General features: G+C 50.9%; 1 protein-coding gene across 3 annotated transcripts in view; it reads left to right on the top strand.

Moving 5' to 3' along the window:
* GRIK4 (glutamate ionotropic receptor kainate type subunit 4) overlaps window positions 1-18,427 on the top strand; it is a 177,303-nt gene that overhangs the window by 156,159 nt on the left and 2,717 nt on the right. For all 3 annotated transcript variants that reach the window (XM_010403873.3, XM_039564965.1, XM_019288611.2), the window contains 6 exons: window positions 2,074-2,187; window positions 9,543-9,652; window positions 11,558-11,731; window positions 12,331-12,496; window positions 14,481-14,706; window positions 16,129-16,257. In XM_010403873.3, the coding sequence (XP_010402175.1) occupies window positions 2,074-2,187; window positions 9,543-9,652; window positions 11,558-11,731; window positions 12,331-12,496; window positions 14,481-14,706; window positions 16,129-16,257 (919 nt within the window). The remainder of the gene's footprint in view (window positions 1-2,073; window positions 2,188-9,542; window positions 9,653-11,557; window positions 11,732-12,330; window positions 12,497-14,480; window positions 14,707-16,128; window positions 16,258-18,427) is intronic.

The following is an 18,427-nucleotide window of genomic DNA, read 5'->3' on the forward strand; positions in this document are numbered from 1 at the left end:
ACTCCTGTCGTGGCATTTTTACCCTCTCTTTTAGTCTGTGGCTTTGCTGGTGGAATTGTGTTCAGTTTGGAGAACTGGGAGAAGAATTCAGACTAAGCTGTGTCTGCACCGGGGGCTTTGCTGGGAGAGCTCTCCCTGGGACAGTGGTACCTACAAACCTTTTAAGTAGAGACAAGAGAGGTTCAGGGAGCTTTAGGCTTTCCTTGTAGATAAAATTCTCCACATGCCACGTTCCAGAGATGAGCTGATCCCATTTTAGTAATCTGCCGGTGTTTACCCAGGGCTCAACTGCTCGCACACCACGTTTGGATTATTGGTGTCTTTTAAAAAGCCTCTGGGTAAATGTCTGGCTATGCAGAAATTCTCCTCAGCTCATAATTCATTCCAGCCTGAACCTCTTAGGAATCTGTAAGAGCTGCTTGGAAACAAAAAACCTGGTGCTGAGCATGTCCAAGCAGCCCTGCATGGCCTGTGAAGTGTCACCTTCTCCGTGACCCCTTCCTGGGCTCCTGGGTCGCCTTGCCTTGCCTTGCCTTGCCTTGCCTTGCCTTGCCTTGCCTTGCCTTGCCTTGCCTTGCCTTGCCTTGCCTTGCCTTGCCTTGCCTTGCCTTGCCTTGCCTTGCCTTGCCTTGCCTTGCCTTGCCTTGCCTTGCCTTGCCTTGCCTTGCCTTGCCTTGCCTTGCCTTGCCTTGCCTTGCCTTGCCTTGCCTTGCCTTGCCTTGCCTTGCCTTGCCTTGCCTTGCCTTGCCTTGCCTTGCCTTCCCTTCCCTTCCCTTCCCTTCCCTTCCCTTCCCTTCCCTTCCCTTCCCTTCCCTTCCCTTCCCTTCCCTTCCCTTCCCTTCCCTTCCCTTCCCTTCCCTTCCTTCCCTTCCCTTCCCTTCCCTTCCCTTCCCTTCCCTTCCTTCCCTTCCCTTCCCTTCCCTTCCCTTCCCTTCCCTTCTATTCCCTTCTATTCCCTTCCCTTCCCTTCCCTTCCCTTCTTCTCCCTTCTTCTCCCTTCTTCTCCCTTCTTCTCCCTTCTTCTCCCTTCTTCTCCCTTCTTCTCCCTTCCCTTCTTCTCCCTTCCCTTCTTCTCCCTTCTTCTCCCTCTCCTGCTTCCAGCAGTGCTGCTCCTCCTTCTTGCAACCCCAGCCTTTCCCAGGATCCCCATCAGGCCTGGTGGTGCCTTGGCATCTGCACAGACCTTGTCAAATTTAGGGACAAAAAGTGCAAATAGCTTTTCTTTCCCTTCCCATCTTCTCTTTTTCCACATGCATAATCATCTCCCTGCAAAGCAGAGAAACAAATGGATAAGGGAGTGGAGGTTTCATTTTTACTGAAAGCAATTACAGACATTAAAAGAGCTAAAGTAATAAAAATAATATTTAAAATTCAAATCCCTTATCTATATTACAAGGGTATTAACATGGGAAGAAGTTATTTTTATTTTTTTCTCCCCCTAATCTCATTTGCTTTGCAAGTCAATCTGCAAACTTTAATGCCAAGCCTCTGAATTTTATTTTATTTTATTTTTTTTGAGACTAATCTTTAGTTCTGGAAGTCTGGGCAGGTTTGTGAACTCCATGGCTCAGAGGACAGGGGTGAGGATGCTGCTTTGTCACCTACCTGTGGTGCTTGTTTGTACCTGAACAGATGTGTTCAACAGGGAAGGGGGAGGTTGTATTTTCTATACATTAATATAATATTTATTGGTTTATGGCTCCAGGTTTTAATGCATTAAATGAATAAAAATGGCAAGCAGGCTGTGAGCACTCAGGGGAAGGAGCTGCTGTTGTGGTGCTGCTCCAGCCTGAGAGGGAAGGAAAAACGGGGAAAGGGAAGGAAAAATGGAGAGAATGCTCCAGAGCACAGGGTGGGCTAAACTTTGGGGTGTGTTTGAGCAGGGCTTGTGTGAAACCCACCCGGGCAGGGGGGTGTGGGGAGCCAGTGGAGGCCACCAGCAAAGCTCCTGCTGTTTCCACAGCGATGGCCCGGGCAGGTGGGACACCCCCCTGCAGGAGCAGGTGTCCTGTGTGGCCCCAGGTTTGCTGCTTCCCCAGGATTCTGACCTTTGCCACTGTCCCTTCTCTCCAGAAAGCCGATCTGGCTGTGGCAGGGCTGACGATCACGGCGGAGCGGGAGAAGGTGATTGATTTCTCCAAGCCCTTCATGACTCTGGGAATTAGCATTCTCTACCGAGTTCACATGGTAAGAGCCTGGTTTTAGAGCCATTTATGTCCCTCCATTATTTGCATGCAAACCTGCCTGGTTATAGGAGAATAATGAACGACTCATAAAAATATTTTGGTTTCTCATTTAAACGCAAATGTGCTCGACCTTTATTTCCTGCTTTTCTCTGTCCTTCTGCCGTGTGTCAGGATTGGTGAATTCTGCTCCTGTCCAACCCCCCAGCCTTTGGCTTCTCTCCTCACTCCTCCCAGGGCACATGATGGGGTTTTTTTGGCACAGTGGGGGTCGCAGGATGGTTTTAGAATGGCTTTAAGTGGCTTTAAGAGGCTTTAAGGCCACAGGGTGAGGGGTGCTGAGGGCAGGCTTGGCTGGAGGGGTGCAGCAGCCCAGCAGCGTGGCTGGGTGCTCCCACAGCTGCAGAAAGCTGGTTTGGAGTCACCATCCAGTTGGATTTAGTGGAAAGACTATCTGGGAGGCTGAGCTGGGATATCTGTGGGTGCAGATTAGGCCGTGTTCCTGATCTCAGCTTTGCTCTCTTGCTGCCTTCTCTCACCCGAGAATCACATCAGGGAGGAATCCTGGGTTGCTTTCTTTGCTGTCACCTCCTGGAAATGCTCTACAGCAGAGATCAGCCCTCTGCTTTCCTGACCCCAGGGGAAAATGTCCCTCCTGGAGTGCCCGGGGCAGGCAGGGTGCCAGGCTGAGCTCAGCATGGGCAGTCAGCTCCTCGCCCTGGCTGGGCTCTGCCTCTCTGCTCTCAGCCTCCTCATTGTTCACCCTAAAATCAGCAGCCCCTGCAGCCCAAGGAAAGCTTCTTAACCTCAGCGGTGCTCCCAGCACAGTTGTAGAATCACAGGATGCTGGAATAGTTTGGGTTGGAAGGACCTTAAAGCTCATCCAGTGCCACCACCCCTTGCCATGGGCAGGGACCCCTTCCCCTATCCCAGGTTGCTCCAAGCCCCGTCCAACCTGGCCTTAAGCACTTCCAGGAGTGGGGCACAGATTTTTCTGAATCAAAACAGCTGGGAACATTCCCAAGGGATTGGTGTGTGCAAGCATGTACATGGTGGTGTGTCTTTGCTTAGCCAAACTTGTCTTAAATTCCCACAGATCCTCTTTTATTTGCATTCTCCATTGTTTTATCGTCTCCCTGAAGCTCAGGAGAGGCCGGATTTTCCCCAGTTACTCCCAAACCCCAGTGTCACAGGCGGCCAGCTCCTTTTGCAGCCTCGTTATTCCCAATGTGCATTTTGGAAACGCGCTCTGCTCGGTGTCGAGTGTGACGTGAGTGACAGTGCCTCGGTTTCTGTCAGCCCAACAATAGCAGCCAGAAGGAATAAACCATTCAAGCTGCCTCTCCCAGCCCCCTCTCCATCCTGTTAAGGATGCAGCGTTGGGGATGAACAGAAACAAATTCACGCATCTATCTCTGTGCTGAGTGGCTCCTGCCAAGAGCAAACAAGTAATTAAAATCTAGTTAAAATTCTGGTTCCTCTGGTACGTGCAGAACTTAGGATCAATGACTTAGCTATCACAAAATAAAAGGGGGTTGACTCTTCCAGCTCCTGGAAATCAGCTGGAATTGTCCCTCCCCCACCTCAGTTGGGTTTTCACATCAGCTGCTGCCTTGTGGAGCCAGGGCCTTTCTCTGCCAGTGTTTCCTAGGATTACAATCGGATTTGGTGATTAAATACTGTGTTATATTAGGAAGGAATTCTTCCCTGTGAGGGTAGGGAGGCCCTGGAATGGATTTCCCAGAGAAGCTGTGGCTGCCCCATCCCTGGAAGCATCCAAGGCCAGGCTGGATGGAGCTCTGGGATAGTGGAAGGTGTCCCTGCCTGTGAAAAAGGGCTGGATGATCTCTAAGGTCCCTTCCAACCCAAACCATTCTGTGCATGTCCTGCCTCAGATCTGCACCACAACCTTCAGCAGTTCCCTGAGCAGCATTCCCTGAGCAGCACTCCTCCCTCCAGAGGAAAGGCAGGAATGCTGGTGCAGGCTTTGCACAGGATCTTCCCCTCAGAGGCCTTTGCTGCTGCCTCGGGGAGCTCTGTGGGATCGTCTGACACTTCTGTTTAGGGTGGCAGTTCTTCAGGGCAGGGGAGCATCTGCTGCCACCAGAGGAGCACAGCCCAGCCATGCTGCAGCCTGGCCATCAGGCATTCACCAAACGGAGCAGGATTCACAGGTACAGGCTCCAGAGGGGTTTGGGAATATCCCCTGCTGTCAGCACGCCTTCGGCTGCTCCACACCCGGCTTGGATCCCAGCAGAGGAGCTGCCCAGGGACCCAGGCAGGGTTGCAAAGACATCTCCCAGGTCAGGTCACCCCACAGTGAGCCCCAGCTGGCTGCACTGGGGACATGAGGGACTCAGAGGGGCACCCAGGGCTCGTGCCCTCCCCAGGAGAGGGGGGATCCCCATAGGGAAGCTCAGAGCCCCCCCTTCCCTCTCCAGCCCTTGGCACCTCTTCCTCCAGACCTCTCCCGCTCAGCTTGAGGAGGCTGCCTGAGAGCTCTGTGCCCGCTGACTTCTCAAACTGGTAAATATTTGTTCAACCAGACAGTTCTGGTTTTCCTTTAAGGATGTGGTTTGCAGAGCAGCCCCACAGCCTTCTTCTCCCCACCCCAAAAACCACCTCTGCAATGTCAAAAATTGCAGCTGACGTCTGTTAATCACGGCTCAGATGAGATGGAGCCTAATAAATAACCACAAATGAGCCTCTTCCTCGCCGAGGAGTTGTCTCCACACCCTGGGCTCCTCCGAATGCGATGACATTTCATTTTAATTTCCATGTAGCTCCAGTGGCAAGTGATTTCTCACCCCTTTCTCCTCCCCACGCCGCCAACCCAGCCACCACAGAGCCTGTGCCTCTTAGCACACATAACCAAATATGGCAGCTTTAACCAGGGCTGTCATTTTTCTCAGTTTCACTGCTTGTGATACAATCAAGGCTGGATTTCTGACACGGGAGCTCTAACAGGCTTCCTGACTCGCAGGCTGCTGAGAGGAAAGGCTTGGTTGGTTTTATTACGTGCCCGTTCTGCCCAGCCAGGGGGATGTGGGCATGGCAGGAGAGGGGTGAGGAGCCCTGAGCAGTCCCTGGGTTTGGCAGGGGCTGGGAACAGGTGCCCAGGGTCGTTTCTGCACAGAGGATAAATCAGGATTATTTGTGTCTTAAACATCTTTGCTCACATCCTGCCTCTGTGGCAGGGAATGAGGGACTAGAGATGATTCTGCCTCCTCAGCCCTGGAAGTCCTTGCCTTCAAAATGAGGAAATGGAGGTTGGGAGAGTGCACAGGAATAGCTGAGTTTAGGCCAAGTGAGCTGAGGCTTAAAGTGCTTCGACTTGATTGCTGCAGAGGACACGAAATGGGAAGGATGGACTGAAAAGCTCCTTCATTCCTGCCAGAGGACGCTTGAGAGGGGCTGAGAGGAGCTGAGCCCTGTTCCTGGCAGCTCTGCCAGCAGGAATCCCTCCCCACCAGAGCAGGGTGGGAGCAAAGGCTGGCCCCAGGACTGTGGAATGCATTGGCTGGTTAAGAACCTTGTGATGACTCCAAATGAGGCTCAGGATTCACAGCAGCCTGTGCTGGGCTTTTATTGACTCCAGGGAAAAGGAGGGGTCTGGATCTGCCCCTGGATCAGATGTGGTTATCCTGGGATATGCCCTGGTTCGGTGCCCTGCAGTTGTACCGAGCACACATCAACGTTCTGCCTCTCCAGGCTGAGTTTTCTTGCTTTCCTTCTGACTTCCAGAGGCAGAAGAGAGTTCTCTGTCCTCCTTTTTAGGGGAAAACACTTGGGAGAAATGACAGGGAGAGGGCTGACTGGGGTCCCTCCAGACTCCGTGTGTGCAGGGGAGGAGATGCTGAAAACAGCAAATCCAGGGCTGTCCTCCCCTTGCCAGATGTCCCCCTTGTCCAAGCTCTTCAGTCACCAGTGTCTTCCCAGAAAACTGCTGCTCACTGGCTGAAAAAATGAAGATTTCCAAGAACAACTTAGGAGGAGGGTAAATTAATCTCTCCCACTTCCATCTGAGGATTTGCAGGAGGCCTTCATCAATTATTGGACATTCTGAACATATCTATTCCAGAAAAAATAGCTCTTCCAATTAACAAAGCTCTATTGGGACTGCCTAAAAATATCTGACAGACTCCAGATATTGTCATTCCCATCTTCAAAACAGACAGATAAGAGAGAGTTTGTGCCCTCCGTGGGAACAGAATATCTTTATTCTTACCCACAACTGTGAATGAAAAGAATATGTCCCAGCAGCCTGGGAATGACTGTAGCTGAAAAGAACCAGAACTACTACAACTGTAAAGTCACAGGAGAGATTCACTGCCAAGCTGGAGACTTAAAGCTTCCAACGCAATTTCCTTAATGAGAGTAATTTATTGACAAACTGCCCCAGAAATATGAAGAAGACATCAAGGCCTTAATTGCAGAAAGGAACTTTGTCACAGGAGCAGCTCGCAGGGGAGCCTCAGCCAAGGCTCTGCCAGGGCCTGCGAGTTCCCTGCCAGCTCCGGGATGCCAGGGAGGAACATTCCCTGCCCTGCCTGGAGTGATGTGCTGCAGCAGCTCCAGTTTGCTCAGCAGCCTGTGCCATTCACACCTCGCAGGTTCCCACGGCCTCATTTCATCCTTGAGTGTGCAAACACCTGCAGGAATAAAGAGTTCTGGAGCCAGTTTAGCTCCAGAGGAAGAAGGGAACCAGGGCTTGAGGGGCATCCAGGAGAGCCATGAAGGGGAGAGCTTTGGCAGTGCAAACCCGTTGTCGCTGTTGTACCAAGAAACGGCAAGAATCACAACACAGGTCCAAGGAGAAAATGGAAAATGGAATTGTTTCATTAATTACAAACTGGGTTGTATAACTTGGTCTGCAAGAGAGCATGATAGGATTGGTCCCTTGATCAGCCACCCTCTAGAATGATAGGTGGAGGTTCCACAACGCCCATTCAAAATATTTTCCCCAGTGTACCAAAACAACAGTTGGAAAACAAGTTCACGGGTGCAAGATAAAGTCTTGGTTTGCAAAAATCTCTACACTGTTTTCAGCTAGTTGGCATGAGAAGGGAAAACTTCACAAAATGCTTCAGCTGCTGGAAAATTCCTCTGCTCCTGGCTTTTTACATCCACAGTCCGTGATCCTGTGGATGGATCAGTGGGAAGGGCAGAGGGAACACACCGCGGCACCTGCAGGGCTGGGAGGGGGTCTGGCCTCCCTGAATTAGTGAGAGGAGCTCCAGCAGGGTGAGCAAAGGCTGATCCTGGAAATGGGAGTCCCTCGGGGTGCTGGGGGTGCAGTTTCCTGCAGTTTCTGTGGCTCCGAAAGCCCTTGGCTTGGAAAGCCAGAACACAGCGGCAGCTGACCAAAAAATTGGGAAAAGACAAAAAGAATGCGGAGTTTTCACTGTTTGGACCTCACCTGTTTATAGGAGATGACCTGGAACAGAAGAGAGACATTGCCTTAAAGAAAGACTCTGCAATTAAACCCAGGAGAACCCGAACTTCTCCTTGGGAATCAACTTCAAATTAATCTGAGAATGGATGCTGAACCACTCAGTCCTCAACTCATCTATTTGCTAGAAACCCTAATAAGCCAGATTCTCTAAAAATGCTCCTCCCAGAACGGTTTGGCTTGGAAGGGACCTCAAAGACCCTTTAGTTCCAACCCCCAGGGACAGATCCCAAACTCCTCTTGTCCTGAAGGATCCAGGGACAGGTTGTTGAGGTGTACTGGGTTTCTCCTTCGTGCAGGCTTTGCTGGGGAAGGTTTCTGACACGTTACAGGTTCCCAGATGGTGACTGGAGCTGAGGATTTCACAGTCTCCTGGATATTTTTAGCAGAGGAAGATTTTTGTGCAACAACTGTTGCCTTTTCTAGCAACAACTCGAGTCTCCAGGAGAACTGCTGAGACCTTGTGAAATTCAGGTTTTGCATAACATTTAGTAGTAAAACAGCGAGGTTTGGATGGAAATGGAATTTAAAGTGCTGGTCTAAGTCTGGGGAAGGAATAAAAAAGCCTTTGCAGAGCTGAGACTCGTGGGAAGCTTCCCAGTTACAGGTGCTTGGGGAAGCTGTGGAGCTGCTTTAGGGATGCCAGGATGGATTTTGTGTTTTGGGAGAGAAAAAACAAAGCTCTTGTGAGCTATGGGATCATGTCCCTTGTCCCTGTGGTGACTTGGCTGTGCTTGAGCTGCTCTTTCCTTTCCGGGCAGCTGCACCCACAGAGCTGGTGGTGAAAGGAGAAATCCACTCAAAATGGGAGGTGTTCAGCTTTTGAGAAACTTCTCCAAAAAATTAATCTCCCCCTTTGCACAAATTTTGTGACGTTTGACAATTTTCAAGTGGCGGCAGCATCCTTGTGAAAATTTCAAATGCTCTGGGAGATCAACTTGCTTTTTCTAGCAGTCAGGCCTGAGTTTTTTTCAAGGAAAGGTGGTTTGCTGAAGGAAAAAACCAGGAAATTCTGACGCATCCTGGAGATAAAAATATCCTGTTCCCTGAGATAAAAGTAATCATTTTATTGGGGTTTTTGTAAAAGAAGAAACATTTCAAGGCCAAAGAGAGAAAAGTTTTGAAAACATCTCTTTTTTTTTTTTTACCTTTTGCTGCACAAATCTATTTCCCACCCACCTGTGAGCTCAGCTGTGCCCTGCCAGGGGAGCCCCTTCTGCCCAGTTAAGTGTGGACAAGGCTGGGGGGACCCCCACTCAGGGCTGAGGGTGCTGCAAACCCTGCCAGGGAGGGGGCAGAGCGCTGTGATTGCCTCATATTTCTCTTAATTCACCTCTTTCTTTGCCTGGAGGAACAAAAACCGGGAGAAGAACAGATTTAGGGGATGAATCCAGCAGGGAGATGCTGCAGGACTTCATTGTTTGTTGGGTTGCTGTCACTTGTTTGCCCTGCAAGGCTGTTCCAAAGCCTGGTTTATCCCCCTTTTCCCATTTATCCCCTTCTCTCATTTATCCCCCTTCTCCCATTTATCCCCCTTCTCTCCCATTTATTCCCCTTCTCCCATTTACCGCCCTTTGCCTCAATTATCCCCTTTGCCCCATTTGTTCTCCTTTCTCTCATTTATTTCCCTTCTCCCATTTATTCCCCTTCTCCTTTTTATTCCCCCTTTCTCCTGTTTATTTCCCTTTTCTCCTGTTTATTTCCCTTTTCTCCCATTTATCTCCTTTTTTCCCATTTATCCCTTTTCTCCCGTTTATGCCCCCTCTCCCGTTTATCCCCCTTCTCCCATGTTTCTGTTTCCCTGCTGCTGTGCCACCAGGGCAGGTTTGTCCCCTCGTGCCTTTCCAGAACTATTTTCACCCCTCCAAACCCAGCCAGCTGGAACTCCTGTGCCTTTCCCTTCCCAGGGCCGCAGACCCGGCTACTTCTCCTTCCTGGATCCCTTTTCTCCCGGCGTCTGGCTCTTCATGCTGCTCGCCTACCTGGCCGTCAGCTGTGTCCTCTTCCTGGTGGCTCGGTAATGTCGCGGTGCCTTTCCCTTCCTCGCGGTGCCACCTAGTGTCACTCGCAGACCCGCGGAGAGGGGATGCCCAGGGGGACACGGGGACATCCTCTGCCCCCCAGCTCACCGGGATGGGATGGGCTGGCGAGAAGGTTTTGTTTGACTGAGGTTTGTCACCGTGTCCCCACTCTGGGATGGCCATCGTGGCCTGGTTCAGGATGTGCTTGGCCACAGCGGTGCCCAGAGCTGCGTGGGAAGGGTGGGAGAAGGTTTTGGAGAAGGTTTTGGTGCTGTTTGAATGCTCCCTGCAGATGTTTTTTTACCCCTTGTCCTGAACGGGGAGGATGGAGGCTGTTGGGAAGCTGCAAATCCATTCCGAGGTGTCAACACAAATTCCGTGAGTGATGTCTGGATCCCTCGGCCCTGAGCAACTCAGTTTGTGGAGGACAGGAAGGTTCATGGCTATCTTTGAGCAGCTGACATGCAGAGCCTCGCTCAGCAGCTCTCAGCTCCGTTCCCCTGTGACCAATTTAAATCAGTCTTAAAACACCGCGCCGAGTGCTCGCCTGCAGCGTGGCCCCATCGAGGCCTGGGCTCTGGGCTCCACTGCTGCTCTCCCTGACCTCCCCACATCCCTGTGGATGGGCTCTTACAGGCAGAGTGGAGCCGTGTCCTGGCTCAGGGCTCGATGGCTCTTTGGGGACACCCTTAATGCCCAATTCTCACTGCACAAATTGGAACTGTGCTGTCACCTGCTCCCTCAGCACAGCTACAGTTGTCATCCTGACAGGGCTTGACTGGGTTCTTCAAATGCTGTTACAGCCTCAGAAACGCAGTTCTGGAGAAACCATTGAATAATGCAGAGCTGGTGCCTCTTTAGCCCCTTCTTCATGTTTTAAATATGATCCTCCAAAAAGGTTTACCCACTGGTAAACCTTTACCACTCCTTTACCCACTGGAGAGGGAGCTTTGGCTGCTGCTCCCTGCCTTGCTCAGCAGGAAGGAGCTTTTGACCCTGTGCATTGCAGACTCTCCCAGAGCACTGGGGTTTGCTGCCAGTGCTTGATCCACCATGGAAAGTCTGCAGGAAATAACCTCCTCTCCTCCCTGGTACCACGGTGAGAGAGGGGATGCAGGGATGAAAATGACCCCTGCATTTTGGCTAAACACGAGGTGAGCTGGCAGGGCCCTGCAGCTATTTTGGCAGCAGCCCCAAAATGACCCTCCCAGGCCCCAGCTTCCTTAGCCAGAGCAATAAGATGGAGTGCAGCTCAGGAATTAGCGGACTTTCTTAGCAACCAGGGATCTGGGGACTGGAAACAGCAAAAGAGAGAGAGAGAGGTGCAGTCACAACAGTGACAGGCTGTCAGATATTCCCCATCCCCACCTCTGGCCTGTCTCTGAAGGATGGGATGCTTTGAAACACCAGCACTTGACTTCCAATTCCCCCTCAGACCTTCTCAGAACAACCCTTTGCACCAACATGGTTTTTTTGATGGTTTAATGCAGTCAGGGCTCACACACTTCGCTTTTGAACTTCCCATCAGCGCTTGTGTTCCGGCAGGGAGCACAGCCAAAGACGTTTGATTTCTATTTCCATCAAGTCCGTGCACATCTGGAGTTGCTGCTGTGCTGTGAATCTGCACACAGGGCTGCAGGATGCACGCAGAGCTGCCCAGAGCAGAGCCTCTCAAAGTTTTTGCAAATCTTTACAAGAAAGCCTCTGGCTCCTGAGTCTTAGAGCAAACGTTTCACGCAGCTCTGAGCCCTGGGCATCAACTGACAGCAGAGAGTTTCCTCCTCAGAAAGCTCTGCCTCCAGGAGAGCTGGAGCTTCACAGCTTTTTTCTCTTTTTTTTTCTTTTTTAAGTGTCCCATTTCGCAGCACATTCCCTGAGCTCCCCGTTTCTTGTCCTTTCAGGCTGACGCCGTACGAGTGGTACAGCCCCCACCCCTGCTCCCAAGGTCGATGCAACCTCCTGGTGAACCAGTACTCGCTGGGGAACTCGCTGTGGTTCCCAGTGGGGGGGTTCATGCAGCAGGGCTCCACCATCGCCCCCCAGGCACTGTCCACGCGCTGCGTCAGCGGAGTCTGGTAAGGAGGGCAGCCCTTCCCTTCAGGAAGGTTCCTCTGGCCAGAAGTGGATGTGGAGGAGGAACTTCCTCATGGAAAGGGTTGTGGGACGTTGGAAGGGGCTGCCCAGGGAGGTGGTGGAGGCGTTCAAGGATGACTGGATGTGGCGTTCATCTCTCTGGGTGACAAGGTGGGGATTGATGGTTTTGGAGGGTGTGGATACGATATGCAGCTAGCAAGATTCCTCTATGTGATTATTTTACAACTCTCTTATAGACTTTTTTCTTCGTAGTCTAATTGGTCAAAGGATCAGCCACCCCTTGGGGTGATCAGCTAAAATCCTAAAACATCCATTGTCAAAATATTCTCCTACTGTACCATAAACAAAGCTCTGCAAGGTCACAGGTGTTCATAGCTTATAGAACTCTGCTGATATCTTCATGAGAGAGAAAAGTATCTCACAGGACTGGAAAGAAGCAAGAAAAATTCTTGCTAGCAGCATTTTGTATCCACAGGAGGGATTTTCCATCTTCAGTGATTCTGGGATTCTCGGAGGCAAAGGGTGGGGACGGAGGGCAGATTTTCCGAGGGAAACCTCATCTTCTCTTCCCTCTCCTTAGGTGGGCATTCACCTTGATCATCATCTCCTCCTACACGGCCAACCTGGCAGCGTTCCTGACCGTCCAGCGGATGGACGTCCCCATCGAGTCCGTGGATGACCTGGCTGACCAGACCACCATCGAGTACGGCACCATCCACGGCGGCTCCAGCATGACCTTCTTCCAAGTAAACCCTGTTCTTTGGCTGCCTGGGGGGGCAGGGGGAGCACAGGGCACCCCTCAGTGAGATTTGGGTGTCCCCTCAGCCTGCTGTGCCCGTGTCACTCCAGTTTTTGGAGAGATCCCTGCACAGGATCCACAGTGGGGATGATGGGATGAAGGCGGGAGAGGCGTGGTGGGGGACAGAGAAGGGAATTAGACAAGGAAGTCAAATTTTCATGGGTCTCCAAGTGGTTTTAGCTTTTATTTGAGAGTCTTTCAGGTGAGATAAGCAAAGCAACATTTGCACAGCCCAGGCAGGCTCGCAGAAGTCAAAGTGCTGGCGCCTGTGTGAGGTCAGTGGCACTGAAAATAAGTAAGTCAAGTGTATGCAAAGTTATGTGGGCCATTTAGCCCAATTTAATTTTTATCTTCTCTGCTCTGCTCAGAAGGGAAATAAATGAGTGAATCTTTTCTGCAGCGCTCTGAACGCACAAAGAACTGCTTGAGGATTATTTATTTATTTATTTTTTACTTGTTGAAATTCCAAAAGGAGAGAAAGCTTGTTCTCACTCTTTCCCCCCACTCTGAGTCTGAACTGAGTTTGGAAGGCTGGGAAATCTCTGGAGTGAGCCTGAGCTTTTCAGGCCAACTTTATGCTCTTCAGGGATATGGAAAAGAGCTACTTTTAAGCCAAATTTTACATCTAAAATGAGCTGAGCAGAGCCTAAGTGAGTGAGGTGGTTGTACATGAGGGGCTCCCTTGAGGAAAGCTTTCAAGTTTAAACCCCTGACTGTGTCTCTGCACTGCCTGACGGGTGCTGGAGATCAGAGAGGAAATTAGGAAAAGAGGCTTTTGTCCCATTTGCGGTGCTTTAAGCTGTGCTGGGATCTATTTGCCCCTGGTGTGAGGATGGGGAGGTTAGAGCAGAGATGGATAACACAGGCTGCCTCCATCACCCCTCCCTTCCTGGGTGCATGAGGGAATGTTTGTCCCCTCCTGAAGCGCCGTGTCCTGGCAGTGCTTCCCCTGACGCCCATACAGAGTTTCAGGTTTAAAAATGCAGCGAATCAGGTCCAACTCCCCCCCTGCTCATCTGTCTCCTGCCCAAGTGGCTGCACCCAGAGGACAGAGCTGGACAGACGAGGACGGGAAGTGGGTCAGCAGCAGAGTCCCCGAGGCTGTCCAGCATCGCTCGGCAGCCACAGAAAATGAGCCCTTGACAGTGTGAAAATCCTGGTGTAGAGCAGAGTGTGTTTATATTCAGTCTTTGTGTGAGCAGGTCTCACTCTCTGCTCAGTGCAGGCAAGAGAGATTAATCATTCTCAGTTTTCTTTTCATCAGACCAAGGTGGTTCAGCCACCAGCAAACTCTGAGGATTTGGGGCTGGCTGAGCTTTAGTTTATTGTAATCACTGACAAAAAAACCCCAGTTCTTTTCAGCAGGCACTTTGACTTGCTTCACAGGGGGGTGAACCAAATCTGGATTATTTTTTGAAGAAAATTTGCAAGCACCAAGCTCCAGAGAGCTTTTGTGCTGCCCCCAGCCCTCAGTGCCCTCCTCAGGGTGCTGGAGTCTGGCTCTGACACTGAAGAACTGTTGGGACAATGTTTGAGGGATGGTCAGTAGGGTGTGAGGTCTACAGGAAGCATCCAGAAGTTTCAATCAGCCAAGCAGGAGCTATTTTTTCTGGCTTTTTCTTTGTGTTTTTGATACGTGGTTACTGAAAGTATGATTTTTTTTCTGAAGTTGAATTTACACAAAGAATTGGGGAATTGGAATTGGGGCATTTCATGCCCAGCTTTGCCAACAAACTGCCAACATGTTTGGGCCTGTTTGAGATAAATGAAGATGAGGCATCAAAGTCCTCTCTGAATCTGAAATCTAATTTGTTTCCTCTCTTCATTGTGGCCTTTTTGCAGCGGCGCCCGATTTGGGGGTTTAATTTTGGGGAGTCTAATTCACCCCAAATCTCCTCCCTGAGCTGTGGCTGCCTCTTTCTCCTCACCAGAACTCCCGCTACCAGACGTACCAGCGGATGTGGAATTACATGTACTCCAAGCAGCCCAGCGTCTTCGTGAAGAGCACGGAGGAAGGGATCGCGCGCGTGCTGAACTCCAACTACGCCTTCCTGCTGGAGTCCACCATGAACGAGTATTATCGGCAGCGCAATTGCAACCTCACGCAGGTCGGGGGCCTTCTGGACACCAAGGGCTACGGGATTGGCATGCCCGTCGGTAGGCAGTGAAGAACAATTCTAGTCCTTCTCAGCTGTCGGCAGAGGACCGGAGCGTTCCAAAGGCTGCGCCGGCTCTACAAGCCAACGTTGCATCTCACAGCTCTGCCCAGAGTCCTTTTTATTTCTTACCTGTTGCCCACGCTCAGAGCCAGATGTGCCAGACCCTGCTCTGGTCCAGAGCCATGTGAGACGCGAACCGCGGCTCTTTCAATAATTCATGTGAAAGATGTCTCAAAATTGCTGCTTGTTTTCTGCATATCTGCTCTTTGCTGACTGTTTCCTTCCCCAACCAGTGTTTGTGCATCGTTTTGTGCTTCTTGTTTTGATCCCAGAAGTGATGTCAAAGTAACGCTGTTGCAGCTCTGGTAGTTTTTAGCACGAGTGTCTTAACAGCTGGTGGTTCTTAGAACTGCAGGACAGAGAGTTGGACGGTTCAGGGGCTATCTCAGCTCATCATCATTTAACAAATGCAGGGGTTTTGTCTTTCAAATGCATGAGCTTCTTGCAAGAGAACATCACCACTAAATAAGGGTTTAGTCGTTGTTATTCCAAACGATCCACTGATCTTTTGGACAGCCTGGAAGCCTTGTCCTGACCTTTAAGCCCTGGCATTTAGCAACACAAAGTTGAGGTGGATTACATAAGGCCCCGTCACACAAACAGCCTCTCTAGTTTAGTGAACATGGGTAAGCTTGTAAAGTCACAGCAACCTGATCAAAGTGAGTACAAATCCCTACCTTCAGGGCTAAATTTGTTCTGACATTGTCTTGTTAAACAGTGAAACCGTAGCAGATAAGAGGAGCAGAAAGCTGCTGGCTGGGACAATAGTGCAGAGTTACTGGGAGAAGCGCAGCCTTTCCCACGGCCTTTCCTCGGGATCTCTGGTAGCAGACACTGGGACTGCAGCAGAGCTCCACGCCCAGCACAGGACTGAGCTTCTCCACCATGGACATTTGGGCTTCCATGATCCTTGGGGTCCTTCCAACTCAGGATTTCTATTCCATGGCCAGTTTGAGGGAAGGAGCGTTAGAGCAAGGTTGAATTGGAGGTAGAACGACAGGAGAGGGACCTCCGTGGTCTGCAGGAGCAGTGATACTGAACTGCTCATTTAAAAGCCACAGCTCCCTTTGTCATGGACCTCCTCCAGTGGCCTGTGTGGGTCGTGGTGGCCAGGCAGAGTCACCTTCTGCAAGTGACATTAACCAGGTGACATTCCCAGCGGGGAGGCCACAGCTTTCCATGGCTTGCATGGACTGACACCCCCTCCGAGGCACCCGGAGAGGAGCTGTGGTAGCTGGGCACGCTGGGATGGGGCGAGTGGGGAGGAGGATGATGATGATGATGATGATGATGATGATGATGATGATGATGATGATGGGGAGGAAGGCGGGACCCTACCACGTCCCTCTTGGCCTTGCAGGCTCCGTGTTCCGCGACGAGTTCGACCTGGCCATCCTCCAGCTGCAGGAGAACAACCGCCTGGAAATCCTGAAGCGCAAGTGGTGGGAAGGAGGGAAGTGCCCCAAAGAGGAGGACCACAGAGCCAAAGGTGAGCCCTGCACTCCCAGGCGACCAGGCACAGAAACATCCCGGCCAGAGGTGCAAGGATGAACACCCAGCTGCATGTCTGCCTTGTTTTCTGCCTGGGAATCACTTTTTCCCCTTCTTCTGACCTGAGATTCCTTCCCTCACAATTCAAGGAGAAAGCCAAACAGCTCCGCTGTGCCTCACGCTGTGTGTTTTTGCCTGGGGCAGAGATAGCGGGAACAACCAAATGACAAATATTGGAGGCATATGGAGGGTAAATTAGCTTCTAATGAATGTCTGGGAAAATGGATGGCTAAAGGGATCAGACCAAAATCCTGGGTTCCTTGAAGGGAGATGGATCTCCACCACAGGCCCGCTGGTTAATGGCTCCAAGTGAAAGCATCTTTTACACAGCCAGGGGAAGGGGCACGAGGACTTTATTAGTACATTTGTAAACTGAGGAGCAAATTCTTTTGGGTAATGCTATGCAAATTGCCATAAAAGCCACCACATTAGGCTGATGTCCCAGCGTGAGAGCAGTTGCCAGCTTAACACAGTTGCTGCATTTTTTTAGTTTTGGCAGCTGCCCTTTCCTCAGCAAGTGTTTTCTGGGAGGCCAGCAGGCCCCCCAGTTAAAAGCACAGCCTTGTGACCTTTGTGAGGGCAGAGAAAAGAGCCAGGCCAGATGTGGGGAAGCTCTTTTGGCGTTTTTGACCTTGCAGCAGGTGTAGATGTGTGTGTGTCTGCGCAGTTCCTGATGGGACCCCCGTGGGGCTGGGAGGTGATGCTCAGTTTTGGGCAGTGCTGCTCTACAGGCAACCCCAGTTACTAATCTCCAGGTTGAAGGTGTAAGACATCAGGTTACTGCTATTAATGGAGTTACTTTCAAAGGTGGAAGAGTTTGGTTTTTTTCTCTGTGAACTGTGCAAAAATCAACTCCAAGGTGGAATCTAGGCTGGGGGCTGTTTTGAGATGGCTTTGGAAGGGGAAAGCTGGGCTGTTTCTGGCACTACCCAGCACAGTCTGTGACCCTGGGCAAGTTTTTCTGCTGGTTTGTTCCCTGTGCCATGGCTCACTTCCTCAGTTTGGGAGATGAGGAAGGCTGTAGCTGCATGGAGGAAGGAAATACCTCTCAGTGAGCTTGGGTGTCTGAGGTGGCACCCAGGCAGAATGCTGGGAGGATGTAGAGAGAGGTACCAACCCTGAATTCACACTTGTGAGCTGCTGGGAGGAGCGGATGGCCTTTACCTTTGGGTCTAAATTGTGATTCCAGGCTGTGTTTTCTGCTTTGCCACTGCTGAGGAAGCAAAAGTCTCTGATTTACAGACTCCCTGCATTGCTCTGGGGGTGGTGCCAAGAGAATGACGGAGGAGGAGGCAGAAATGTGACCTCCTAAGTTTTAGAACAAAACAGGTCAGCGATTTACAAGGATTTTGGTGAGGTTTTTATGTCTAAAAGCCAAGCCGAGATTAAGTCAATAAATCATCGATTCTTACACTTTGATTTAATGCTACAGGAGGGAGAGGAAGATTTTTATAGATGTTCTTGTTGAGAAATGGCCTCATACAGCAAACCCAGTGCAGGGCATGTGTTTTTTAGTAATCAATCCAATCAGGGACCCAAACCAAACACAGGACAGAGGAGCCACATCCCAGGACAGCGAATGTCGAGGTTGGCTCATCTCACAGGCAGATGAAGGCACAGTTTTGGCAACCAGGGCTGTGGTGGGAAGTGAGGTGACAGCCTCAGAGCATGGAAAACTCAGGTATTTTAAGGGATGGATTTTTCTTCAGCTGGTGAACTTCCTGGAATGCAGGCTGGGTAGGCATCGTGGTCATCCAGTGGAAGCAGGCTGTCTGAGGGAGGTGGGATAAAGCACCCCATGGAAGGGGCTGTTTCCTTCTCATGGGCTAGGGGTGCTGGGCAGAGAGATCCAACCGATAACAGAGACCCCATTTTGTCACCCTGTAGAGTGACACAGCATCCTGCTCTTGTTTGGAGCCTCTCCTTTCCCACTGCAGTCCAAGCAGCCGGAATCATTTTCCTGCAGCACTTTGTGATGTAATCAGAGGAGCTTTTCCTTGTGCCAGCTGCCTTTAAAGCCCTTCCCTGTCTCCTTCATCTCTGCTCCTTTAACAACCTTGCTCCTCTTCCTTTGCAAAGTTCAAAGCCACCGGAGCTCGGTGAATAAT

This window comes from Corvus cornix, chromosome 24 (genome assembly GCF_000738735.6).
Source record: "Corvus cornix cornix isolate S_Up_H32 chromosome 24, ASM73873v5, whole genome shotgun sequence".
NCBI classification, from domain to species: Eukaryota; Metazoa; Chordata; class Aves; order Passeriformes; family Corvidae; genus Corvus; species Corvus cornix.